General features: G+C 40.5%; 2 protein-coding genes across 2 annotated transcripts; one reads left to right on the top strand and one right to left on the bottom strand.

Moving 5' to 3' along the window:
- Window positions 1-127: 127 nt before the first annotated feature.
- Window positions 128-1,231, top strand: rln1 (relaxin 1; the record flags this gene model as incomplete). Its single annotated transcript, XM_079235339.1, has 2 exons — window positions 128-323; window positions 885-1,231. The coding sequence occupies 2 exons, from the start codon at window positions 128-130 to the stop codon at window positions 1,229-1,231; spliced, it is 543 nt and encodes a 180-aa protein (XP_079091465.1).
- Window positions 1,232-2,000: 769 nt separating this feature from the next.
- Window positions 2,001-27,823, bottom strand: jak2a (Janus kinase 2a). Its single transcript, XM_079235509.1, has 24 exons — window positions 27,728-27,823; window positions 21,924-22,191; window positions 16,406-16,529; window positions 16,183-16,303; window positions 15,456-15,601; window positions 14,473-14,770; window positions 14,139-14,258; window positions 13,595-13,752; window positions 13,385-13,496; window positions 12,561-12,747; window positions 11,769-11,893; window positions 10,275-10,409; window positions 10,027-10,114; window positions 8,787-8,914; window positions 8,204-8,342; window positions 7,858-8,009; window positions 7,229-7,379; window positions 7,022-7,155; window positions 6,345-6,534; window positions 5,532-5,656; window positions 4,595-4,767; window positions 4,195-4,312; window positions 3,836-3,949; window positions 2,001-3,529 (listed from the first exon to the last, which is right to left on the bottom strand). Exons 2-24 carry the CDS (start codon window positions 22,165-22,167, stop codon window positions 3,422-3,424), a joined length of 3,390 nt encoding a protein of 1,129 aa, XP_079091635.1. The 5' UTR covers window positions 22,168-22,191; window positions 27,728-27,823; the 3' UTR covers window positions 2,001-3,421.

Here is a 27,823-nt window from a genome sequence, read left to right as displayed (position 1 = left end):
TAGCGGGCTGGGGGGGGAAAAACAAGGAAACTAACAGGATTTCAAACACTATTCAGATCTGAGGTGGAGCTCAGCTTGACCCGTGCAGCGCAAACCAGCCAACTTGTTCCGTTAGTTTCAAGTGAAAATGCTCTGGAGATTGACTCTTGCCGTGGCTGTGGTGTGTGTCGGTGGCATATGCAACTGTATGAAGGCTGACCTGATGAGCCGGTTGATGATGCCGAGGGACTACGGGGTGAAACTGTGTGGGAGAGAGTTCATCAGAGCAGTCATTTTCACCTGCGGCGGCTCCCGGTGGAAGCGCTTTACAGAGGGGGACATAGGTGAGTCAACTACTGCCTTTTCTTTCAAGTGTATTTCTACAATTAACAGCACAAAGATTTGCATAGAGACATGTTTCAAAACATAAAGACTTATTGTAAAATCAACGCAGTATAGTGGAAGCAATGTATTTCTCATTAAGGGTGATTTAAAGGGAAGAAGAAGAAGAAGAAAGGGTCCACAGGGGAGGAACTGTACTTTTTCTACGTTTTCTTGATTCCTTTAGTTTCTTGCGAGCACATGTTACTGTAGATGGTGAGTTATTACACATCAAAAGGTTAGACTGCCACGGAGTTGTAATTAGGCAACAGTCCCCCGCCGTTCCCCACATTTCAGTTGATTGGCAGAGTTTTGTATTTCAGCACCATGGTCAGCTCATGTTCATTGGTAATTGCACAAACCCTTTTACTGTCTAATAACTATTATTTCACTATTATTTCACTTTGTCTGCCGAAAAGCACCTTTTAAACATCTTTACAATGACTAAAGGTGCATTTGAAAAAAGTATATACTGTATGTTTTATATTCAACTCATGTTAATATTAATCGACCCATTTCTCCAGATCCCTTCCAGTGGAGTTCCCTCAGTGACGTGACAATGGAGGACAACCAGCACACCTGGCAAACTGACCCAGAGCTCACAGCAGATAACCTTTCTCCTCTCAAAATTGGGCGCGCTTCCTCCCTGGCAGACCTCGTGGCTCTTTACGGGGTCAGAGGAGACCGGCAGCAGCCGTCGCTCACCGACTTGGCCCTTCAGCCATCCACAGTGTTCGGCGAGCAAGACGGAAACCGAGCAGCAGCTGACGGGCGCACACAGAGCAAGCAGAAGAGGAACTTTTCTTTGGGTGTGGCAGGAAAGTGCTGTAGCCAAGGCTGCACCAAGAAGGATATTGGACACTTGTGCTGAGGCAGGGAGAAGTGAGGGCAAGGGGGAGGAGGAGGAGGAGGGATGATGATGGGTGATTGCAGAGGGGTTAATGAAGACGGTGTAATGGACAGTGTCGACAGTTGTGGAGAGACGTAGGAGGGTTCACATCTGCTCTTTACTAAGCTATAGGTAGCATTAAAATAATAATTTAATTATTCTTTATTCTCCTCACTTTCTATTTTATCTAAAGAAAAAAATCATGTCATGTTCTGTATGTACGGTATATTACTCGTTCACCATCATTGAAAATAAATTTCAAATATTGTGTTAATATGAAATGTTGAGCCGTATCATATGTTGTCTTCGACAGTTGAATTTGAAGCCAAAAACTGCACCCATATTTCAAATTAGAAGATTCGACTAAACTATGGTTATACCAGCAAAGGCCAATATTGCACACTAATGTAATTTAAGCTGCTGTGAACTTATTGCTGGCCTCTGTTCACAACATTACGTCTGCCTGGTCATTTTCTGTTCACACCCCAAGGACACTACTGCAAAAGAGCATGCTTTTTTTAACCCTTAACACAGATACAACAAATAAATACATTTAACCCCTTGAACAAAACCAACACTCCTTTTTTTTGTCTAAATCTAGGAACACCTTTGAAGTGCATATCTGTTTGACTGAAGGTACATCATAATACATCTTGATGTGAAAAACAAGCCACATTTAGATTAAAGAAGTACAATTTTCATTTCCATAGTACTGCAATATGTCTGGTTTAATAAACGGATATTACACACCTGGAAAATACTGAAGTCCATTTTATTCATATTAATCAACTTAATATTTACATCTGTCTACACATAAATGCATTAAAGGTAGCTGCATGTTGCCATCAGATGGCTTAATGTCATTCACACTGCAACACACTGAAATTGAAATAAATAGAAATAACCACCAATTGTTTTCTGAAAATCTTTGAATAAAAAAAATCGTACATAGATCACATACATACATAACCCGTGAGGACGCAACATTTCCCCTCTTGGCATTGAACAAAATGTTCAGACTGCCGTGATACTGCCCAAAGGTTAGAGCGTGGGAGCGTATGTTTGTTAGCGAGAAAACTTTGCTCTTTACAGTGACTTATCTTTAGCGATGCAAGAGGGCATCCATGCCGTCTGTGGTTACGGACTGCCTTTTAATAGCAGAAATAAAAAAAACATTGGAAAAAAAAGCATACAATACATTTGTAACACAAACTCAACAACTTTTCACATTAGGTATCCGCAGTACAAGCAGATAGTATAGCCTTATTACACTGAAAACGGCACACTGTATTTATAAAATATATTACAAATTACTAAGACAACATCATCATTTCCAATTTAAAAAACCAAGAATTACACTGTTTGAGTCCATGATAGGACACTATTAGATACACAGGTTTCAAAGAGAATTATTATTGCTGTCGCTATAATGTATTGGACAAATAACAGTGTATTTGTTTCAAGTCTGGTCGCTGATGTGTAGTCATAGCAAACAAATGTCCCTCAAAAAGGAATGTGTGCTTCTGCTGTCAGAAACCACAGGCTTATCCTTGATATGTAATGAATATATGGAAAACTGTAACAGCTGAAATGTAACTCTGTCTGGGTGTCAGCAGGAAGACCCCCGCTGAATTCAAGTCCCCAGAAGGTCGCCGGCACAAGAGCAGTGAGTGAAGTTTAGGCTCTGAAGAATCCGACTGAGTATTAACTGATGAAACGTTGCTGGTTGGTGATTTATACATTTTTGGTCCCGATACCGAGGCTTAAATATTCAACACAAGTCAGAGAAAATCGTATGTCACATTTCTTCAGTCTGTGACTCGTCATATTAAATTTATAAAACATGGACAAATAAAACATGCACAAATAAATGAAATGAAATATCATAATAAAATGTTCTGAAAGGCATCGGAAATATATTTGGTTTGGTGTCTTGAATTGGATGTAGTGTGTGTGTACTAATTAATCAAATAATTTGTATACGTCATGGAAAGAAGCAGGTAAACTGCCGAAGAAGTGGATATCACCATTAATCATGATTGGAATAATTGTCAAATAGTCTGAGCGTCGCTGCAGGACCCCCAGACGCCACAGAGACATTCATTGTTGTGTTCAGATCTTTGAGGACTGAATCCCAGGAGTCAACACCTAAAGTTCAAAGGTCAACGTGGCTCATCTGTCCTTGCTTTCTCTTACAGTCTCCACACTTTGGATCAATGTCTTGAAAGTAGGGCGTAGTCTCGGTTCACTGCTCCAGCACTGTGTCATGATCCTGTGAATCTGAAGGGAACGGAACATGCAGAGCATGAGCATTAACACAGGGAAAAAAATAAAAGGTGAACAATTATTTGATTCTACTTAAATAAGGTTTTACAGCCATGGAGCGTTTTTTAATATATATCATTTTGGGATTAGAGGGTTCTCTATTCATTATCAGATACATATTGGATACGCCATTTAATGATATGACATGGTGCCCTTTTCTGCTTGGAGCTAAGACTCAATCGTCTTTATTCCCAAAGTGTTTGCATTGACCTTGAACCAAGAGACGTAACAAATAGAAAAAGTTTGTACAGAGTTACTGACCTCCTTTGGACAATTATCAGGAGCAGGCAGCCGATACCCCTGTTTGAGCATGTCTATCAGGTGGTAGACAATCATCTGGCCCTGCTTTTCGTTTCCCATCTTGTCCATAAACACCTGAAAAACATTTGGTAAAACATCAAAACTCACCCCAAAAAATTATGAGAAGTGTTTGGGGTTTTGAGTGCATCATTCTACGACGGAGCAGAGAGCTCAATCAACTGATTTCTTTAACAACACTACAAACTAATTATACTGGCCATACTTGTAGCTTGATTAAATTGACAAAGCAATTAAGGGTAGAATAAGAAAAAGGTCACTTAAATTGTCAAACTAAAAAAGAGAAAAAGAAAGTGCAGTACCGCAGGTGGGCTGCATTTCTTGTCACTGAAAGAGAAGAGTTCGTAGAGGACAACACCAAAACTCCAAACGTCTGATCCCACAGAGAACTTGCTCTCTGTCAGTGACTCTGGAGCATACCTGGAAAATACCACAACACATTGTACAGATATTCATGACATGCATAATGATGCACACATCTTTAAACGGTCAACACTAATCCAACAATACAAGCAGACATATATTAAGGCGTGAACGAAACAGTAGAAACTCAAATTCTGAATTGAGTCACAATAAACACCACAACTGTAGAAAAGCTCATCAAAAACATTTTCCCACAGTCAATTCTTTATCTACATAAATTTCCATACCCACAAAATATGAAAATACTTTGAACAGCCACATGCAGTGTGTCTTCCTCACCAAAAGATGGGGCTTTCCCCGGGCTCTCTGACCGTGTAGTACTCTTTGTCCTGCGGCAGCACCTTGGTCAGGCCAAAATCACCGATCTTCACCCTCATCTCGCTCTCCACCAGAACGTTCCTCGTGGCCAGGTCTCTGTGGATGTATCGCTTAGTGGCCAGGTAGTCCATGCCCTGAAGAATGACACCAACATTTCATTGATGTTGCCTAACAAGGGCCAAACAATAGAAACAAAATATCTAAATAACAAAGGAAGACATTAATAAATACCTTACATGTGCTCTTTGATATGTACTTCCTGAATTCAATTGTTGCAGTTTTCCACATATATTTACACAATGTATGTTGCTAATGTCTAGCCACCTATTTCAGGCCTCCACCCCCGACGGCACTTACACAGTGTTAGAACTTCAATATAAACACACATGAACAATATGTACTAACGAGAGGACATGGCCACAATATATACCCTGCCATGATAAATGCTGCTCCTAATCATAACCTCGAGCCACCATATTCAGACGGAGTCAACAACCTCCTAATAATTATATTGCTCTATGCTGTATGCGTATTTATACAATAACAAACACAAACAAACAAGCAGCTAACATGTAGATTTCTATAGCCCTACTTTAAAGGGCTATTCAAATATTTTTCCGATCTCTCCTTCGGTATGTTTTCTATTCATATGCCGAGTGATGGAAACCATGTTGGATTCTCTCAGTCATTTGTCTGCCTATAATATCAGTATTAATCTAAGCAGTTCACTTTTAAAAATATATATATTTCAATGGTGTCAACGACAGGACATATGGTAAGATATGAAAGAATAACGATTATATTTAACATGGAAGTTAAATTGGACACTACACCAATAGCCTATGTGTGACAAGGTTGGGTTACACAAAGTCTCCACCTACCTACCGCACTACATTACCTTGCAAATCTGTGATGCATAGTGCAGCAGTTTGTTGAAATCAAAGCGGTCCTTGTGTTTAATGAGATAATCTCTCAAGCTGCCGAAGGGCAGGTACTCCATGACCAGCCGGAGGTTCCTTCTACCTGCAGGAACAAAGTTAAGTGCGATACTTAAGAGAGAAAATATGAGGAATGAGTTCCAAGGAGGCCTCTGACAAAATCAAGATGTATTTGTTTCATGGTCGTGGTCACTGGCGCCCTAGGCAGCAAATGTTGGAACTGTAATGACATTATTTCTCACGGAATATGCCTGGGTGATAATATCAAAGGTAAATTTGCTCTGGCAGAAAAACACTGAACCCCTATTTGAGCGAACATAAGAATTAAGATTAATCAGGCAATTGCTTTATCTAAATCTTTTCCAAACAAGAAAATATATGCTTTCTGCAATATAAGAAAACACATATTTTATTGCAATCTGCTGTTGGTTTGGAACCAAATCTTTGAGAAGATGTGATTGTTGAATTATTTTTCATACAGTACATGTCTTCTTATTCCTTTAATCATCTTACAATGACGGATGTGGAAACACCAGTTTATATCACTATGATTTTTATAAAGGATATGAGACACATGATCTGACAGCATATATTTAGATTACTGTGTCATATATTCATTATAAACAAAGTTATATAGATTTTAAAATGAGCAACAGGACACTTAATCACATGTGATCTAACCACCAGAGTGGGTGGTTTGAAAATCACAGTATAGCATGCGATTAAAAAAAGAAGTCTTCATATATGTTTTGTTTTTTTAAATGTCCTTGTACCTGCGCTGTAGCAAACTCCTTTGTATTTGACAATGTTTTCATGCTGGAGGGATTTGAGGATCTCGATTTCCCGCTCAAAGTCCCTGAGGTGCTCGGCGGTGCTGTGCTGTAGTTTCTTCACGGCCACCACCTCCCCTGTGCTGTCCTGCAGGGGATCGTACCGGCACATCTCCACGCTACCAAAGTTCCCCTGCCGCGTGGGGTCAGAGGACAGCAGGTGTAAGAGACATAGAAACCGCTATCTTGGTTTTGAGCACACATTGAATTAGATTTTCTAATGTAGCAAAGTATAAATCGATGCATTCTCATTAACTGTAACCACAAGAAAAATAATCAGTTATGACAGAAAGCAATACACATCATCTTCAGAAATGGTTTTCTCTCCCGCTGTCCAGAAAGTATTATGAGAATATTTAAGATGTGAGTTTGATGTTAGCTTCTGTCCATTTCCAACACCCACATTAAGACACTGACTAAAACCAAAAACACCTAAAGAGAGTGTGAGCGAAAGTTTTAACATATTTTAATCTCTCTCTGAAATAATTTATAACGCTCAAGCGAGATCAAGCAAATAAGTTATTAAAAACCTGCACGCTTGAAGACAATATCCAAACACTATGAAGGAGGTAAAAGAAAAAGAAAGTTCTGGATGAACATATAGTTTGTGTGTGTCTCACTTTGCCGAGCTGCTTGAGAAAGATGAGGTGCCGCTCCTCAAACTGGGCGGGCTCCTGGCTCTCGGAGGCCCACGGGAAGCCGAAGCCTCTCGTCCTGTTGGGCACCATGTCGCTCTCCACCAGCAGCTCATAGTCTGCAACACAACGAGGTGTTGAAGTCGTTCTATAAAAAAGATCTTGTCGGGCCATTTTCTCTTCTCTTCCTACCTGGTGTGAAGAGGCTGTTGAGATCTCTGATGATTGCTCTGAAGGAGGGCCGGTGTGAGGGCTCATAGTCCATACAGCTGTTAATCAGATTGGCCAGCTCGGTCCATTTGGGAGCCGGCAGCTGGTGTCTGTCCTCATAGAACAAGTTCTTCTGCAAAAGAGCAAAAGTCAGAAGCTGCAAGTGTTCAAACTGAGTTAAATACACAAACAAACAATCAAGACATTCTTAAAATAATCTATAGAACATGTTTCAAATAGCCTCATGTCCTTCTCACTTTAAAACAAATTGTAAGAGTTAAAGCATTAATTTGACATTTTAGAAAATATGGTTATTACTTTTCCTTCCAAGAGTTAGATGAGATGAGTGATACCACTATCATGTCTGTACAGTGCATATGAAGCTACAGCCAACAGCTGATTAGCTTAGCTTAGCATAATGACTGGAAACAGTTGAAACAGCTAGCCTGAACACCATAGTGTAAAAATGACACTGGAACTATTTCTTGTTGGGGACTTTCTGAGGCCAGGCAACAAAATGAATTCAACTTTTCCCAAAATGTCAAAGTATATATTTACTACAGATCTTTTTCAATAAGTCAATACTCTGAATGCATCCTCTGTTTTGTGACCTTTGAGCAGTCCAGGGTGCTGAGCGGTTTGTCTCCGCCACTGCAGATCTCCCAAAGGGTGGTCCCAAAGCCCCACTTGTCTGTGGCTAGACTCAGGTTTTGGGGGTTTTCAATGCACTCGGGGGGCACCCATGGGATCCGCTCCACCAGAACTGATGAATGGACATGAGGAGGCATAGAAGCACACAGAGAAGGAAACATGTGAATGGAATAAGAGGTGGCAAGAAGGGAGATAAAAAAAATTCCAAACCAAAGCAAAACTATGTTCACATGACTTGTGTCTCTCCACAGGTGTGAGGTTTACGTTGTCTCACATCAGGACAATACATGACTCCAAGTCTCTCACCTTCTTTGGGCAGCACGGTGATGCTGATACCCGGGTCACTGAGTTTGATGAAGGGCGGGCAGCCCGTCGTCCGATCCTCCTCTCTGATCAAAAGGACGTTCTTGGCACAAACGTTTCCATGAACAAGGTTCTTATCCTCCTGCGTGCAGACGTGACAGAGACAAATTAACTCACATTCGTACGGCACTTTTTTTATTTGCACATTGGTTGAAGATATTTCTCTTTAGCTTGAGAATCAGAACGTGTCAATGTGCTGCCCCACACAGACTTCTAGTGTGTACACTGCAAAAGAAAGAAAGTAAAAAAAGCCTTGTATCAAGAAAATAAGTCATATTTTTTGCCCAAAAAGAATATTAATCTTGTCAAGCATGTTTTGATTAGAAAAAATATCTAATTTTAGGAAAGTATGCCTTACTTATTCTTGATTTTTGGCTTATTTTAAGAAATCTTGTCAAGCAAAAAAATCTGCCAATGGGGTAAGTTTTTTTTGCTTTGATATAGGATGATTTGATTGAATATAAGAATGTTTTGCTTCTTTCTAGAAGGGCTGTTTTTGCAGTGTACTGCATTGTGTTGGTCTTACCAGGTAGTGCATGGCCCAGGATAGCTGCTTGGCCACTTCTAGCTTCCAGGTGATGTTAACACAGCTTTTATTCTTTTTTAGGTACGTGTCCAGTGAACCAAATTTACCATACTCCTGCACCATCATGTCTGACAGGGAGATGTAAGAGACATCCTTGTATTAATCACTACTATCCACATAGAACATCTTGTCAACAAAACTCTTTTTATAAGAACAGTTTGCGGTTTACTGTCTTAGTTTCTTCAAAGACACTTTGACAGCAGTTATAGAGTTACTTTCTGCATCCATTAATGTCTGCATTCACATGTTGCCATCTTAAACAGTTCAGTTTTCATTTTCCCACATTAGTCTATCTATCTATGGTCTATCTATGGTCATGAAATCCAGTCCGAGTCCGACATGGTCTGTGAGGGGACCTAGACTGGCGACTCTCCAGTTCCCGAGCCAAGTCCCCATGGACTAAGCAACTGCGACCCAATTATTATTATTATCATGTCTGCATTCCCCTAAAAAGCTTAAATAGCCCATGCAATAAGAAATAGTAATAGCTACAAAGCCACGCCTTTTATTTGCTATGTTGATGTAGTGTATATGTATGTATTTGTTTATAGGCCTGCACATGAGCAAATGTGCTTTTATGGGCTATCGCTGTGATTCATGACGCCTAAATGCGAGAATACATTGCTTTGTGTCAGTGTTGCTGTTATCTCCATTTCAAAGTCATTTATTATAGTCTTTGTTTTTCTTCCCAGCCTGCTCTTTTCCTGCACTCAGAAATGTGAACGGTAAATGCTTCCAGACAATACTGCTCTGATGTGTGTGAGCAGTTTCAGGTGGAGTAAAGATCAAGACTGCAGCGGCCCATTAGTGCCTCCCGAGGGCTTAATCCCACCACAGTGGAAGGGTCAGGGCTCAGCAGAGAGCAGGTCAGAAACCTTGTTTCCTCTCTGTTTGATTGTCTCAGTTGCCGACAGGGACATCCTTTAACCTCAACTGTTGTAAACAAAGCTGTTTTAAGCGTGCAAACTTGCTCTTTTGCATTCAGGAGAACAACAGCCTGTTTTTCACAGTTATAACACACAATCTAACTCCCTCTAATCTAAAATCTTAAAGTGTCCTTTTTATATGCTCGATGTAAGGGTAACCACAATAATGTCTCCCTTTGTGACCATATCTGGTTCAGTAGTGTGTGTGTGTGTGTGTGTGTGTGTGTGTGTGTGTGTGTGTGTTGTAGACTTACTCTCATTGCCACAAACGCACACGCCAAAGTTGAGGAGCAAGTGCTTGTGGGAGAGCTGGCTCATCATACTGGCTGCTTCAAAGAAGGACTGTGAGGGAAAAAGAAGATAAGAGATCCGATTACCTTGTCTCCTTTCAACTCATGACTGAGAGTTTGTTTAATCAGATCCACTCACTCACTCACTCACTCACTCACTCGCTCACTCACTCACTCACTCACTCACTCCCTGACTCCCTCAACAGGCCCACCTCTGAGTAGTTGCGCTGAGCCTTGTCCAGGATCTTGATCACGACGTCTATCTGGTGTATCTCTCCGTAGTCTCCCAGCTCCTTCCTCACACCGCAGAAGATCTTGGTGAACGTTCCTTGGCCCAGACTCTCATTCTAAAGCACAGAGTTTTACTATGTTGAATTTGACTGCTTTCTCTCAGTCAAAGATACACTTCTTTGACCAATATTCTCCACTCATGAAGTACTGGCACACCCTGTGGGGGCACTTTAAAGATGAATTCATAAGGAGCAAGCTCATCCTTTGAGAGCATTCAGAGTTTTATTTGCAAATGCAGATTTCCCGGCTGGCTGGCAAGAGAGATACTGAAGGAAGTTTAGATAAATGCATATTTTGACCCTTGGTCGTGTTTTTTGTCTGTACCTCAAGTCTAGAGTCTTGTTCTGCCTCTGTATTCTGGGAATTAATAGTTGAATGATTAACACGAGAACGAGGCAGAAAGAGACAAGCACTTTGTCAAGAGGCCTAATATAAGACAGTATAACATAATCATTAGTGAATAAGGTTTTAAACTGCCAATACACTCAACAAGAAGTAGTTCCAAGGAGAATTTGTTTTTTAATAATCACAATAATGGCAAAGACCTGTATGATATACGATGCTTGAAATTACATATTAAAGACATAATGAAAGCTACAAGCTTCCTCACTTGGAGGTCAGAAACTAAACTGAATAAATCCGACTGCTGTCATCCTTCCACCTGCCAGCTAGATCCTGTTTGACCTCATGGACTGTTTAAGATTCAACTCAATATATTTAAAGCCAGGATCTTAAATTGCTCTGACGTAAATGCAAAACAAAGCTGAACAACTGTTTAAAACAGAAAGATTGAGAGAAAACACATCTTGAATCTGGTAAGGGTTGAGTGAGAAGAACATATTTCAGTACAGAAAAAAACCCTGGGGTCTGATTAGTGGAACAGCGCCAGGGGTTTTCTGTGACACAGCTGCTGGAAAAAACTTAAAGTGCTCAACTAAAAGATGGTGAGACAGACATAGAGCAGTCAGCAAGGTGAGCGCATGGCTGACAGACACAATCCTGTCCTCTCACATGTCCACAGTGACTGCTATTGACGCTGAGCTACAACAGGTGAATCAGTTGAGGAAGTGTCTTTGTTCATTGTAGTGACCTCATGACCCCAACAGGAGTCCTTCTCGTCCTTTCTGATCGATACTTGCGGCACACTCTCTCATATTGAATGAAGGCCTGCATCCGTACATTTTTGCTTTACAGTCAGTATTATTACACAAGTAGAAACCCACTTTGGTGCAGATCCTCTTTATAAATGTATAACTTATTTGCTCAGGAACCCGTAAACAAGGGCCTTTTGATACTGTTTGAAACTAAGCTTCTAAATGCATCTAATCTTGAACACTAATGACTAAGTAAGACTGTAGAAATAGCATACTTATTTTCAGATGAGAGGAAAGCTAAAGTGAGGAGGGTTATCTTACAATGACGAGGTCCTCTTTTCGGATCTTGTGGAAGACCATCTGGCTGATGTTGTGTTCGTGGAGCGCAGGAGCCAGTGGGACATCAGCACCTTGATTATTTCTACACACCACAAGGTTGGATTTGTCTGAAGAAAAGTAAAAAGGTGCAGTGATTAGGAAAACTCTCATTGTGACACGACAACTGACTGTCACTGTAGAAGGGTGATAGCTTTCCATTGTGAGACACTATGAAATGAAACATATGAATTAGGAATGCAACAGCTACCAAATGTGAAATTAGACTGCTTAATTTATAGTTCCTAATCATGAATATAACTTATGAGATTTGTTATCTATATTTATTTAGAGATTCAACTTTAACTGTAAGCATCATTCATATTTTGTAGCCTTGAAAATTAAAATCTACAGCTCACATAATCTCTGCATTTTGAACAATGTGTACGAGGTATTGTTCCAAATGAGCTTCAATAAAGAATTCGGTAATTAATTGACTAACAGAACTTAACAAAACTCACTCAAAGTTTTACAATTTATCCAGTTTAAAGTATGAGTTCATACATGTATGATGGAAATGATGCTGTTGCCTTTTTTTGCATCCTCATGGACAAAGAAACAAATAAGAAAAGGTCAGGTCCATAATAACCATAACAATAAGAAAAGGTCTTAGCTGTTGTGGAGAATATTTTTGTTGCATTAAATGTCTGCATTTGATTGTATATGTGTTCTTTTACCTGTGGTATTATGAGTGCATATCATGCAGTATTATCTTAGTGTCTGTGTGTGCATGCTTACCTTTGAGGCTGGGTGAGCAGCACCTGGTCAGCTGGAACGTGTATCCATCGGTGCGGAGCGCCTCCTTTTGGTAGCAGTGCAGAAGTTCCCTGAGTGAGCCGAAGCTCCTCTTGGCACCGCTCAGAAGGTACTCTCCTGAGTCCGTCTTCACGATCTGACAGTGCTTATAGTCCACCATAGTTTCAGACTGAAATAAAAAAAATAGCACTCATTACATTTAAATTGTTCTTAACATGCCAACCATATTATTAAAAAGACTACAAAGTACACTGTGATTGAGTGCTCTCAGTCCACACTGGCCATGAAGACATCCACAGTCTTCTTTCTGAGCAAATATACAGTACAATGTTTATCAGAAGTAAATATGAAGTTTCAGCAGTGTTAATCACTTAAAGTAAAGATAAAGATTTCCAGTTGCAACTTGCTGAAGTGGAGGGACAGCAACTCAAAGAGGGGCAAGGGGAATTTGATGATAAAAAGACTAACTTTGAAAGACCCCCCGATCCCCAGAAGCGTTGCATTATCTTCCAGAGAAACCTTGGATTATATCTATCCAGAGAACGTGGACTGTAGCTGTAGTCTCCCCTCACTTCCAAGCAATTCATTGTAGTTATATTAAAGCCTAATGGCCCTGGTTGTGTTGATGCATCGCATCAGCCAATGAAAGAGACCTTTTGGCGGCCTGCTGTGGTACGTGCGGTCATGCGCTGGAGAAGCGAGCTAGTGATGTCTATCAGTGAGCAGTGTTAAAGGAGCCTGTTTATTTGAGTCATGTGAGAAATACAGTAGTTCACATTGATCATGACCCAACATGGATAGCTTACCCCCACCACAAAGGACATGAAGAATTTGTCGTAGTCCCTGGGGCTGCACCGAAGGCTGTACAGACCTTGGTGATTTCCAGAGCGACGCAGTTTAGCAATCGTAAACTCCATCCTGTGATCAAAGAGACAGAATGTGTGTGTGTGAATGGCTCTGTGGTTGCGGGTGCACGTGTGACGCGCTATATCTGTGTGTGTGTGTTTGGTACTCACGACACAGGGCCGTGGCAGTAGCTCTCAATGCACTCCAGAAGTCTTGGTGGAGCAACCTCTTTGCACAGATAATGATGGGCGTCTGCAACCAGTCTGTAATACCCGTCAACTAAGGATACAAAGGAGAGAGCCTCTGGGAGCAAATTAAACTCCAGTTCCTTTGCGGGAAGAAGAGGACACAAATAAATCATTCAGTGCCTTTTTTAAAAACTTTAAATCAATGTCGAAACTAAACCTTCAAGCCATGTTTTATGTAAGGATGCAGTATTACGGATACTGAATCAAATAGCTGGATCAGTAAGGCCAATCTATTTAATTCAATACTTAATAGTATATCTTTATATACTGGAATTGTAATTCTTCTTTGAGTTTCATGCAATGTAGTGTAACAAATTACGCCACACTTTAATGTTGCCAAACGGCAATTTGGCTTACAGGCTGTAGTAAAAATGAGATTGGAATGAAGCAGAGTAAATAAATGACTCATTTGAAAGTGACGACAGCGCGATGCAAAGCATGAGGAGGAGTTCAGGGTGCACTCTACCAGGATCTGGTTGTCCTGTCTGGTGAGGGTAACTATGCGACTCTCCACTGAGCCGTCCTTATCCGCCTGTTTGATGCTGATGTCGATCACCTCTGGGAAGTCACAGTATGTCTGTAGCTCCTGGAGGCACAAAAAGAGCACAAAATAGTGGATTACATGTGAATGAGACGAAGAAGCGTGCGCACACACGTGCACTCTTGTCGATATTGGCCATTTTAACCAATTCCTAGAGCTCCATCTAATGGTAAAAAAACAGCCATGGCAGCTTCACATTGTGGCAGACTGCTGTATGATGCATTACCGCGGCAACATAAAGCCATCTCTTGGCCCTCACCTCTTCCTCCTCCTCCTTTTCCTCTTTCCCTTTTGACCACTGGATGCCTGTGTCGCCCGTGACAACGATGGTGACCTCGTGCGCAGAGAGGTCGGCGACCTGGAAGCGCTCAGCGTAGAGGGAGGGCTGCAGCAGCTCCAGGCTCATCAGGTACTTGAGCTTGAGGTTACACACCGAGGCCTTGCATTCACTGAACTGCTGGATGAACTTCTTGAAGCGATAGCGGATCCTCTTCCGAGTCAAGATGTTATATTCCTGGATGCGGCTTCGCATGCTTTTTGGCAGGAAGGATTTGTAGCTAAAAGCGGGGAGGATCATATCAAAGTGAGGAGGATGTGATGAACAAATAACAGGAAAGGCACAATGAGAAGGGAGGGGCAAGTGAACGAGGAAACAAGGTCAAAAGAGCAAACGCTAACGCTTTGTGGCAGTTCAGCCAGTGTGCACGCTGCGTGCACTTCAGGAGAACGAGTCAATAACACCAAAAAGGGTCAGGTAAAACAAAATGAAATAATATTAATGATGAATTATATATGAAAGGGATATTTCAAGCGCAACACACCTTATGAACTGAAACATCATACAAAGAGATAATTCATTCAGCTGCATGAGCACGCATAATGACACTATCGAGATGCTCACTGTGATCTGAGGAGCCCGTCACACTGCTCTGATCGTCATTCATGAGCCGTGCACATGCACACCAGCATAACAGCGAGCGCTACCAATTATTTAGGGAAGAGAGCGTGCAGCAAATATCAGACACCGTCTGATATTTTCAGATCATTGTTGTATCAGTTAAATCTTTTATTTTACTTGTCTTAAAGGCTGCTTTATATTAAAGTGGTGAACACTTCTGGGCTTGCAATGTTAGAGGCCTCTAGTAGAGGGATGATTCTACCAGGCTGTCCTTCATATTCACATTTTAAATCAATTAAATATTCTTAATAATGATACTTGGTTTGGCCGTTAGTGCATTCTACCTGGTGTAATTGTAAATGTCCACAGGTGACTGCCCGCTCTCTTTGGCGAGCCTCATCATGTCTAGCACCGCCATGCCCAGACACTCCTCCTGGGCCTCGTGGCTCACTGGAATATGAACCCAGCCATTCAGAAAGTCACTACGCCTCTGGAGAAGGAAAAAAAAAAACATATGATGCAAAAAAAAAATCTGTAAAATCAATATTACATCAACAAACTCAGGACTGGTTTGTTTGTTGGACCTGCACAAGTCTAGTTTTACACCAACAGGCGTCTCTAAGAAACATCCTGTAAGTTAATCTGTTGACACACACCTCATGTTGTCAATGTGATGGTGGAGATAAAAACAAAGCTGAACAGAGCAGCATGTGTCAACTTCACACAAACATGTGGGAAAGAAAAAAAACACACAGACACACACAGTGAAGAGAACCCTTGTTTTTTTTTGTTTCTTACTACCACACTTCCTGTTTTTTTAACTTAAACAATGACTGATATGACACAGACAGACTGGCAGGCAGTCAGAGAGGAAGGGTTGCAAACAGATTGTATCTCCCCAACAGTTATGTTTCTGTTATGTTTTAAAAGAGCAAAGCAGGGACGAGAGAGAGTGGGCTTGAGGTAAAAGAGAGGGCACCTCAAAGACACTGTCCTTTGGTTTGGTTTCAGGAAAGAAAAAAAGAAAATCTGCCTTAATTATGATATGAAGTGCATGTTGTAAAGACTAACCTGAAAAAATAGGTATGCCATGACATGGTCATCCATCACAGGGCTCTCCGTCCCCTTGGACACGCCGTAGCGATGGGCATTCAATGTACTGCCGCTGTTATACCAGCCAGAGAAATAGTATCTGGATAGGAAAAAGAGGTCAGAGAAGTTCCAGTAAGAAAAGGAATCTAAACATAAACACATGAAAAGTCTGAAACAGAAAAAACACAGTAAAAACATCTACCTGATTCTGAAGTGCAGACTCTCAGTGGCTGTCGGCTGCAATTTGAAGATGTGATTAGGAGGAAACCAGATCCTGTCACTTTCCCTCATCAGGCCAAACAAGCTGCAGTACACTGGAGCAATCCCTGAAAAGTCAGAAAAAAACAATTATCTGTACCGGTACTATAATATATCATTTTATTCTGGAACTAGGACAGAAGAAACACACACACACACACACCACTTGTGTTGTGGTAGCAATGTAGACTGGAAGCATATTCATAGTTTGCTGTCATATTGTGTCATTGTCGACACATGACAGCAAACTATGAATCGTTTGGTTCCCTGCTGCTCAAAGCGTGTCCAAAAAAGCACGAGTGTCCACATTAAAGCTCCCATGAACACTTGTATGAGTTTGACTGTTGTCAGGAGTTTTGTTTGAAATGGATGACTTTTACAACCTCGTCTGATGATAATAGCCTACTTTGGGGGAAATGTATTGAATTCAGTCCCACATGTGTACTCCTCATTACGATGGGTATTTGGAAGACATTTTTTGAATAATAAAGTGAGAAAAAAATTAACCTTTGAGAGACTTCACATGCAAATGCCTGAATGGATGGAAGGACAACGTCCTCAAGAGAGACCCACAGAGACGTGTCCCCTGCAGCTCTTCTATCTGAGTCCGATGGTGGACCTGCTACAATGTTTGATGCAAATGTCTGTACTGGCTGCATAAAGTCTGCCACGCCAAAGTATTACAGTTGACAGAGTTATGTTATGGCTTTATGGTGGAGGTAATCCGATTTAGCTTGAGCAATATTCTTGCTTTTGTTAATTAAGTTTACACTCAAATAATGTTTTTTTCTGTGATGCACCCTGAGGCAGACATTGATTGCGTGCGGTATTTTGTTGAGTGAATTTGTTTTATCTAACACGGGTGGTTGTCAAGCACAATTCTAAAACTGAGCTACTATCAATAGTCTGGGTGTCCTTGTCATGTCATTCCAACCATATTTCAAGTTTGGATCTGCTGTGAACACATCTGTTATTACAGGTGTTTTACTAGTCGGACAAGTGGGTCATTAGCAGACAAAACATTTCCTCAGCAGGAAGCACTCGCTCAGAGTGAAGCAATGGTATGAAGGAGGTGTGTTAGAGGAAGCATGCTGAACCGCAACAGGGGAAGTGGTGTCAAAGTACTAAGAAAGTTGATCTATAAGCAAGTCCCACCATGTCTTATTTGTTGCATTATCAAATAATAAAGTATACTTAAACTTCCATTCGTTACATTTAGCTGATGCTTTTTATCCAAAGCAATTTACAGTTTTGCTCTATACACTGCAGACACAGCAACGGGGAGCAATTTGGGGTTAAGTGTCTTGCTCAAGGACACATCGACGTGGACTAGCAGAGCCGGGGTTTTAACCCACGATCCTCTGATTGAAAGACAGGCATGCAAACCACTGTCGCCACTTTCAATTGACCTATATATTCCATTCATGCTATTTGACCTCTGAATTTAATCCACCCGAGCATAGAGGAGCAGCTCTGGGAGTAATTTAGGGTTCAGTGTCTCACTCAAGGACACTTTGACGTGCAGGCCATGTGTAACAGGCCATAGTATACCGCCAGTCCGGACTATACCTGGGGTTAAAGGGCCTAGGCTAGATTAATTCATACTCCTCAAGCCAGATTATACTCCCATGATATCAGTAGTGTTGAGTGATATACACAATAATTGTTCAACATTTTATAGGGGGTTCAGCTTTGTCAGGTAAGTTAAGTGAGAAAGCTAACTGACTTAAATCTTAGAACTCTAAAACATAGACTTTTATTACTTCAACCATAAAAATTAAAACAATATTAGACTTCCACAAAGACCAAAGATTACTACGTCCTGAAACTTCAACTTCTAAGACTAGCAAGTCCTTGCTACAATATAAATGTTCAAAGTCAAACACTGATGATAACATAAAAACATCCACAAAGATCAAAGATTACTTCCACTTCTCAGTAGTGTTACATTAAAATGAAGCTACTGTTACTGGTAGCGTTGCACTGATCCGCAGAGCAATACATACGTTGGGATATATTTCTGTGAGCTGCTTTGCATGTATGAAAGAGTTGTCATGCTCTTTGACGGCCAGTAAGGTACATTACATTTAGCTCACGGTTTTATCCACAGCGACTTAGATTTTTGCTCTATACACCGTAGACACAGCAACGGGGAGCAATTTGGGGTTAAGTGTCTTGCTCAAGGACACATCAACATGGACTAGCGGAGCCAAGGCTCAAACCACCGATCCTCTGATTGAAAGACTTGCATGCTAACCACTGAGCCACAGTCGCCCCGTACACTCTCAACTCCTCGGCCAGCTTATTTAGTTCTTAAGCATGTTGGTGTATTTGGACAGCCTGACATACTTTTTTCATTTCAAGATAGCTGTTGATTAGTTGAATCAGATCTGATAAAACTGTCTAACTCGCTACATCAATACTAACATTGTTATTATTACTCAAATTTCAACTTCATGACACAACGAAAATGACGCGAATTGCGGTAAAGCTGAACATGGCTATGTTTAGCTAAAAATAGCCTGATGACAGTTTCGATTGAATGGCAATAACAAACGTCACACCCCTTCACTGGTTAGCTAACGTTAGCCAACTATCAAGATGACCTGACATTATGATCCCTATAAGAAGGACCAGCCCTGCCTGGAGGGGTATAGTCTAGGCCGGGTACAGTTTGGCCTAGGACAGTTTATCCCAGGGTATACTCTGGCCTGGGCCAAAGTAACCCCAGGTATACTCTGGGCGGGGGTTCATTTGGCCTGTTACACTGGGAATCGAACCGCCAAACCTGTGATTAAAAGATGACCCGCTCTTGTTCCCAAGCCACAGCCTGACAAAATAAGTAAGCAATGCACTGCACAGAAACCCACTGTAGCTGAGTATTATTGCATTATCCAGTACGTTAAACAGCTTGACAACATGCGTCACACCATTGTATATATCGACACAGATATTCAGAGGTCGGAGAAAATAAATAAACAGGAGATTTATTCATTTTTTGCCTAAAAACTTAATGTGTAAGAAAGAAAACCAGATTGAATATAGATGAAACTTCCTATTTAAGTCAAATCATATCAGGTCTAACTTAACTGTATCCTAATACTAAACAGTGTAAAGACAGACGAACAAGACAACAAAGGAAGTTGGAAAGAGAAAATTATAGAAAAAGGGGATAGAAAAGGAGATCGTTTTTTTATCGGCTTGTGGAGGAATGGAGCAAGAGTGTGTCAGAGGGAGATAGAGCCAGGGTGGAGAGGGAAATAGACACAACAGTCGACAACTTCCTGGTTTGTGTTTGGTAGAAAGAGAAAGATAAAAGCCAGTGGTTCCGTTTCCACAAAATAAGCACTGTGTCGGCTCTGATAGCAAAGATGTCTCAATTCCTTCACCAGGACATTATTGGTGAGAAATGAAGTTGGATACATTTGGAGCCCTGACAAAGCCATGAAAATAAACAACAAATGCTCTTGAACATTGGACAAGCGGTCAATTTGATGTTTTAATTTGTATTGCATGGATGACTGATAAATTGAAACCAAGCAGATCAATGCCTCAAAGCGCCCAGCCATAAGATGGCGACTGGATGTTTGGCTCACATATTTTTCTCCACTGCTTTGAAGTGAACAAAAAAAGCTTTTCTCCAGATATATAAACAAATTAAAGGCCAAAACTTCTGAAAATATCTGAATAAACTCTGTGTCAAGAGGGAATTACATGCATTCCTTTTAAGTTAAGGGCTCAGTTGTAAAAAAAAAGAATAGAAAATCGTCACTTGTCTGTTCTGGCCATGAGATATGTGCTTTGGGTACCTGAAGGCTAACTTATCCAGGCTCCACGCTCTTTACCCCTTTTGACAAAGATGGCAGCATGCATGAAACATAAACAAACACTAGGTCCATTCATGGTCCAGTCTGTCATCTACAAAGACAAATGCGCTGATGATGCAAGAGGGAACTTTTCTTTCCATATACTGTTCTTACTTTTGCTTGTATTTATATTTGCATTTGATACTTAACAATAGTGTCAATACATGTGTAATGGAAAAAATACTGCACTTATAGTTGTTGTAGGTTTGAATATCATATCATATTATATTCAATATAACCATGTTCGAGGAGCTGAAAAAAGATTTTGATCTCCCCAAAACAGATTTCTTCAGATACCTACAATCAAGAACTTTTCTAACAACACACAAAAAGTGGGGAAAGCTTGTGAAATCTACGACTCTAGAAAGGCTTTTGATAGAAATACAGATGGGGAACGAAGATAAGAAAACAATAAGTAAACTATATAACATATGTCTATCTATGAATCTACATAATTCCCAACAGATAAGGCAGAGATGGGAAGTGTAAATGAACAAGATCATACCACAGAATACCTGGGAGGATATGCACAGAGGCACACCTAGTTACAAACTCCAAAACCTGGAGGGAATTTAAATGGAAAATAATCACCAGATTCTTCAGAACACCAGAAAAAGAAGCCAAGATGTGCCCAACACGTTCCAACTAATGTTGGCGGAGCTGTGGAAGCGCTGCCAATCACGCACATATATTCTGACTATGCCCTAAGTTAAATACATATTGGAGAGAAGTCTTTGATGCCCTCAAAGAAATATTCCAACGAGACATCCAACGAGACCCCACAGTATTGGGAGCGATACCTGAAGGCCTGGATGGGAGGGCCAAAAAATACCTCCCAAACATACTACTCACAGCAGCATTGAAGGGTGGAGCGAACATACAATACTACACTCAGGAGTGGACAATTATTAATTCTTCATCCTATTTAAATTATTTATTTTATTTAAATTATTATTTAAATTGAATTATTTATGTATGCAATCTATCCATGATTATAAACCTATGTCCCCTCTTTTGTTTTCTCTTTTTTCTTGAAGTTAGCACCATTTGATGTTTGTTGTTCTTTCAGTGTGTCCTACATTGTACCTGAATATTATGTGTACCACACATGTTCAACAGAGCAAAAATGTCCAAGTGCCTGGGAATGTGACTTAATTACTGAGCAAAATAAAAAAATAGGTGAAAAAAAAGGTGTTGTGTTTAAGACTTTTTAATAAAACAATGTTCATTTAGCCTGACCCTCTTCGAGCTGTTTCTCAACGAGGTTCACATCACAAACTAAAGCAGAACTTGACACGGTTGCACAAGCAACCAGATATGTGGCAATAAAAACAAGTCTTCATCGAACCAGTGAACTGCTCAAGGTTTTGAACATGGCACCAAAAATGTATGAATCGTTCGAATCATACTTCGTGAATGAAGACCATGCTTGTCACACCACTGTATTTTTTATGTTTCCCCCCCCCCTTTTCTCATATTGTTGATGTATTTGTTTTAGCTTCATATAAAAGCACTTATGAAGCACTTGAGAGTTAATAACTAAACCATATTTTGTGTGTAGGAAGACATCAGAACTGAAATCCTCTTGTGACTCACCACATGCTTTCGCTGCACCTATGCACAGTTCCTCTGCTACGTACTCCCCTGGTGGAAACGTGAGCACACTTTCTGAACCGTTAGCCACTCCTCCATCCTTCCCCAGGTGATACAGGTGGACAGTGAGGCAGGTCGCATCCGCGTCCTGCTTGGAGTCAAGTCCAGCGACCGGGTCCAGGTAAGACGGGAGGCCATTGGGATGTGCTGTGGGACCGGAGATGGGTGGGTCCATGTCGGTTAGCATGCGCTGCGGAAAACAAACATTCACCTGCACGGGACAAAGAAAGAACCACAGGTGAGACTGAGTAGAAAAGTATTGTACTGTAGTTCTGGGGACAGCTAGTTTTACAGCGCATACTGATGGGAATGATATTAGTTTTGCAGGTGGTGATGAATCATCAGGGGACAACTGTTGTTTCAGTCTATTCTGAGGAGCACATGAATGTCTGAACCACATTTTAGGGCAATCTATCTAATAGTTGCACAGTAGACATTTCATTCAAAACCTCAAACGTCAACCTCATGGAGGTGCAAGCGGAAAAGTTGGTTGCTCTTGAGTCATGTTTACGGGTTTAAGTGTTGTTTCAGCTTGTGAATTCTCTGCTATGGGTGTGAATTTAGTTCCTTTCTTTTGGCTGATGTCCTGCTCTCCCTAACATTGGGGAGAAGTCATTGATTGCCTATGCTCCCAAGGGAGGTAAGGGAAATAAGTTAGGAATGTTTTATGTTTGTAGTCAGCGTTGTAGTGTGTACCTTGGATAAAGCAGCTTCAATAAAAACAGATTGCTCTGAGAATAAAGTGTTTAAATGTGGAGAAGATCAAGTGTAAAGCTCGGAAATAGCAGCACACTCTAACTTGAACCCTAAAATGGCTACATTTTGTCTCGACCACATCTATTTTGAACAGGGACTGATTCAGATGTCTGAGATACTATGTTATTGCTCTCAATAACCATATCATCAATTAGTCTACAATTTATGGTTACTTATCAGAAGACACAAGCACAAGACTGCATCGCTCTCAATTTACCATACAGACTGCCCTGGGCCGCTCTCAGCTGTTCTAGTCTTAAAACTATATACGTATGCACTTAATTATTTTCACACATGAAAACACATTAGGTAATTTCTCTATTCCTGTGTTTACTCTACCAACAGGTTGGCATTTGAACAATAGCTATTGGATAAACTGCCGTGCCGTTTGACACAATGAAGTCCCATCCAAGATTTTGATGATCCCCTGATCTTTTATCTCGTGCCATTATTAAGTCCAAATTGTAATTCCTTGCATGTTAGCATGCTGATTTTAGCATTTAGCTCAACGCACCGCTCTACCAAGTACAAAGACACTAGCATACCGATCATTTACATGTTTTTATTTAATTTTAATTTTTACAGTAATATTTGTATACTATTATTTTTTTTTTTTCTCCTGCAGCAATTTCCAGAAAAGGATCAAATGTAATGAATTACCCTTATAGGGTCTTGCCATTGTTGAGTAACATGTTTGACATCTTATTTAGCTGTTATGCATTTCTTTGTATGAGGGAATAAATACACAGTCAATTTGAACAGAATGTAATGTTTTCAAAACAGATACTGAAATTGACACATCTGGTATGTGGCTCTGCACTGGTAATCAAGCTTTTGATGACAGGTTTGCTAATGAGGCATAACAGTGGTAGAAGCAGATGGTAGATGATATAATTTCAATATTTAATATGTTTTGCTTCGATACAGACAGTCAGATCTGTACTTTTTCCATTCTGAGACAAAATGTGTTTGGGTTGAAAGGTCTTATAGATATTAAAGAAAAAACTATAATATACTATTCTGAACTGTATTGGCCAAAGACAGAAGGAGGTGGAGGGACTTTGTTGCTGCCGAATACGCCAGCTTGAGTGATTGATTTCATAACTTTCTTGCATTATTTCCCATACATCATTGTACAGGGAAAAAGTTAATGGTTACTAAATCTATACTCTTAACTGCAATGATGACCGGCAGTTAAATGCCACAAACAGTGAAAAGCTGGCGCAGCACAGCCGATTGAGAGTATTATCAACAGAGAAGAGGCAAAAATAAGGAAATGGAAACTATACTCTAGAGTCTAGACTATATTGTTGTTTCCATTTCCTTACTTTTGACTCTCGACCAAACTGAACCAAAAGCTCCATAAAAACAAGAACAAAAAGACAAAATGCTATGAAGACATGGATAAGCTTAAAGGAAAACATAGATTACCTGAATGCTGAAACCATTGCTGTTTAGATCCTTTAGGCCTAGTGGGATTTGAGCCATTTCTGCAACAACTAACCTTAACTGTGTTTTTCTGAATTTGTTATTCTTATTTTGTGACCTCCAGCACATTCAGTATCCAGAGATTTTCTCAAGGATTTAGCATCACAGTGGCTGGCAATGGTGTAAAACGTTCATTATCGCCATAAAAACTGACAAATGCACCATCTGTTAGTGAAGCTATATTCACTCAGGAAATCGCATGAGATTTGGATCTCTTTTGCAAGAGAGACCTGAGAACAAATAACATAAAAGTACAACAACATTCTCTCAAAACGAGCATCGCACACACACAATGTACATTTAGACTGTTGCCAGATGTTTGGCAGAGTACGTGATTCTATGTAGTATACTACACAGAAGCTGGTGCAACGTTAAAGTAAAAATCTAAGCAAGGAATAATATAATGCAACATATTGTTTTGGCTAACAATGCCTCCAGATGGGGTAGAACACTACTGATGCAACATAGTTGGAGAACGTTGATATAAACAAGAGGAAGGACAGCGTGAACACTGCTCTCTAACTTTCTGTCAGTGTGTTTACACACCCAACATGTTTATCATGTAGCATGTACCAGTTCCTTATCTGGGCCCTGCTGCTGGTTGTGGTCAGCGCAATCAACTCGAACACATTCTGTGTCAACATTTACTGTTTTTTCTTCATCATTCAGTCATCAAACGATTAATCCAGAAAATAAGATCAGATTAATGTGTAACATAGAACCGATAAGAAGTATTAATGAGAGGGCTACTAATAAGGGAGGATGCCATAATAACTCTGAGAAGGGAGACACAGTGCATACAAGTTGAATGGTCGGATGCATAAACATCCCAAACAAAAGCCTGGTGCCACTGCCAGCAGCATCGTGTTGTGCGAAAAGTCTTCTGATGGTTTCCAGATGTACAACGCTGGGAGAGACGAACACATAGACACAACACACACCATCAATCCATCTCGACGGAGCCCGATAACTCTGCTAAAACAAGGAGAAAGTATAACACTTCACTGTGCAAGACTGGTTCAGGTTGTATGCAAGTCTGAGCAGCATGTATGGAGTGTGAACACACACAACATCCCTGGGGAAGAGAGAAGCCCCTGTAACTGGTCGTCCCTGAAGCGGTCCATATCACCCTATTGTTGCTTAAGGAGGAAAGGGATCGCTGGCTTCACGGTGTGCCGAGCCACATTTGTTCGTTTGTGGCACCTTCAGCTAAACAATACTCGATAATACTCCTGACTCATTGATGATGGACCGAGTGGAGACTTCAGATAGCAGGTGGTGTTGTTTGCATTGTGCTACACCACCAATTGTAGCCTGGAGATCATCGCATGTTACTAACCTTGCTCTTAAATCAAGCTCTAGAAACTTGGTTTGATTGATTTTAGTCTGTGTCATACCTCGTCATGTTTTGACAATTAACCACAAACTCTTTGTGATCCTCCTCCCCCTATTATCTTTGGTCAAATGACAATAAAGTAATTGATCAAAAGAAGACCGTGGTAGGCCGGGAAAGTCTACCAAAACATGTGTTTGACTGTGCGATGCAATCTCCACTGAACTAACAGTACAGTTGTGTCTAAAGTTCAATTTGTCCTTGGCGTCGCTGTTCACCCATTTCACATGTACTGGTGCAACCATGCAGTTGTTTCAGTGGGCTTAAACTTCCTCAAAGCATATCTAAGCAGTACACTTACTTTCTGTAGTGATGATTTGAAATCAACACAACATGAAATAGTGAATGACACATATTGTGTTCTGCTACTGCTGCACAGTGTATTCTGTCTCTTCTCTGTGTGTTCATGGAGAAACACTGCACTTTGGTTTTCTGCTTTCTTTCCCAAATGATAAAAACACAAAGGGCTTGTGATTTCAGGCAGCTTTGGAAGTTAATAACTGTGAAATTTGTTTGGCAAGGGTTTTCAGTCGTGATGAAATCAGTTAGGCTTCGCATGCATCAAACACTAAATGAATCAATGCTCCGGGAAACACAAGGCTACACACATTTCATGCAAACCACATCACAGTGTGGGATGTTTTAATTTTTCTGGGTTCAGATAAAAGCTGTGAGTCTCCCGGAGATCCGGTAGTACAAAGACTAACACTGAACATTGTGACATTGTGACGTGGAAAAATGTGCGGCTGCAACTTTTCTATTGCTGCTACGTGTTCAATTTGAAATTAGCCAACTCGTTGTTTGGTTTCTTCATTACAGCAGCTGAGCAGTTCTTTGTATTTGACCTGAATCATACTTGCAAGAATAATGTACTTTCCCCTTAACTATCTGACACGGATTACGTTCTTCTACTAAAGTCCTGAAGAAAAAATGCCAAATCGGCTGCACGTGCTTTGACAAATAACCTAATTAATCATCACTGCCTACTTACAAAATAATATAATTCAGGAACAAATGTACTTGCTTTTAGAAACATACGAAAACAGGACACTTACCCTAAATAGATACACTACTAAGTGGCCTTGTTGTGATAAATGTTGACTGAATAACCAGCAGTCCCCTTAACATGACGAACAGTCAATTTAGGAATCCATGTTGGTTCTGTTGGTTGGGGATGACTCAAACATTTCAAACAACTCTTGCTTCCCTTCTCAAAACCAGAGAGCACAGCCAGCATTATGAAGCTTGAACTGGAAAATTATTGACTGCTTTAAGAATTAACTTGCCTGGCTTTAAAAAATTGATTATCTCGAATTATCTTCATAAATCTTGTAACAGCTGCAACAACAAACTACTGTACATTTACATTCAGTTAACAGTTTATTTTGGACACCTAGTTGGCCAAAATGCAGTTGATTTAAGGATGGAGGAGTCACCTTTCCTGCACCTTATTAACACACTCTGGGCCTCATCACTTCAGGAGTTGATTCAACTAAATGGTCATTTTTGCAAGAAGTTGGATCACACAGACAGATATTATGCAATACAATTGAACGGCTCCAAAAGCTGCAGTTTCCAAAATCATCTTAAAGTTGATTGAACGACTCTCAGGTCAATAATTTGACCAACATTTGTTTATTATAAAAATATAAATATCAGCGTTATGCAACAAGACATAGTAATAACAGTGTCTCTATTACGTAGTTTGTCCGAGAGTGAACTGGCGATTCTTTCATTTCCAAATTTAAGGGATCTTTATTTTAAAAATGATTGCTTATGTTACGCGTTAATGTTGAAGAAATAAGTATTGGCCACCACACTATTTTTTCACAAGATAAATTCAAGTTATGAATATCAGTTAAAACGCTTTCTGAATAAAACAATAAGTGAGCTACATACAGTAAGTAATGTATAGTCCAGAGTTTACTGTTCATCGCCGTTGTAGCAGCACAGACCAGCTGATTCTCTGCTCAACTTTAACTGGTGATCATTTTTGCAGGAACTTTCATCACACAACAATGATCCCATTCAAGATTCACACACACACACACACACACACACACACACACACACACACACACACACACACACACACACACACACAACTTACTCTGTCTGTTGTCTTCTGGTGTGCTGTTGCTTGAGTTGTCTGTCTCTGTTGTCCTGCGTGTCTTTGACGAAAGAGCCGATGGGAAAGCACCGGGGT

This window comes from Taurulus bubalis (genome assembly GCF_910589615.1).
Source record: "Taurulus bubalis genome assembly, chromosome: 19".
In the NCBI taxonomy this organism is placed as follows: Eukaryota; Metazoa; Chordata; class Actinopteri; order Perciformes; family Cottidae; genus Taurulus; species Taurulus bubalis.
This window is presented reverse-complemented; position numbering and strand designations above follow the sequence as displayed.

What these genes read in the sequence shown, in the direction of transcription:
- jak2a (XM_079235509.1), bottom strand. Translation starts at nt 22,167, where the DNA reads ATGCTAACCGACATGGACCCACCCATCTCCGGTCCCACAGCACATCCC. An exon ending in AAAAGGAGGAGGAGGAAGAG is followed by an intron (nt 14,259 to 14,472) that starts GTGAGGGCCAAG and finishes TTGTGCCTCCAG; the next exon opens with GAGCTACAGACATACTGTGA. An exon ending in GACAGGACAACCAGATCCTG is followed by an intron (nt 13,753 to 14,138) that starts GTAGAGTGCACC and finishes CTTCCCGCAAAG; the next exon opens with GAACTGGAGTTTAATTTGCT.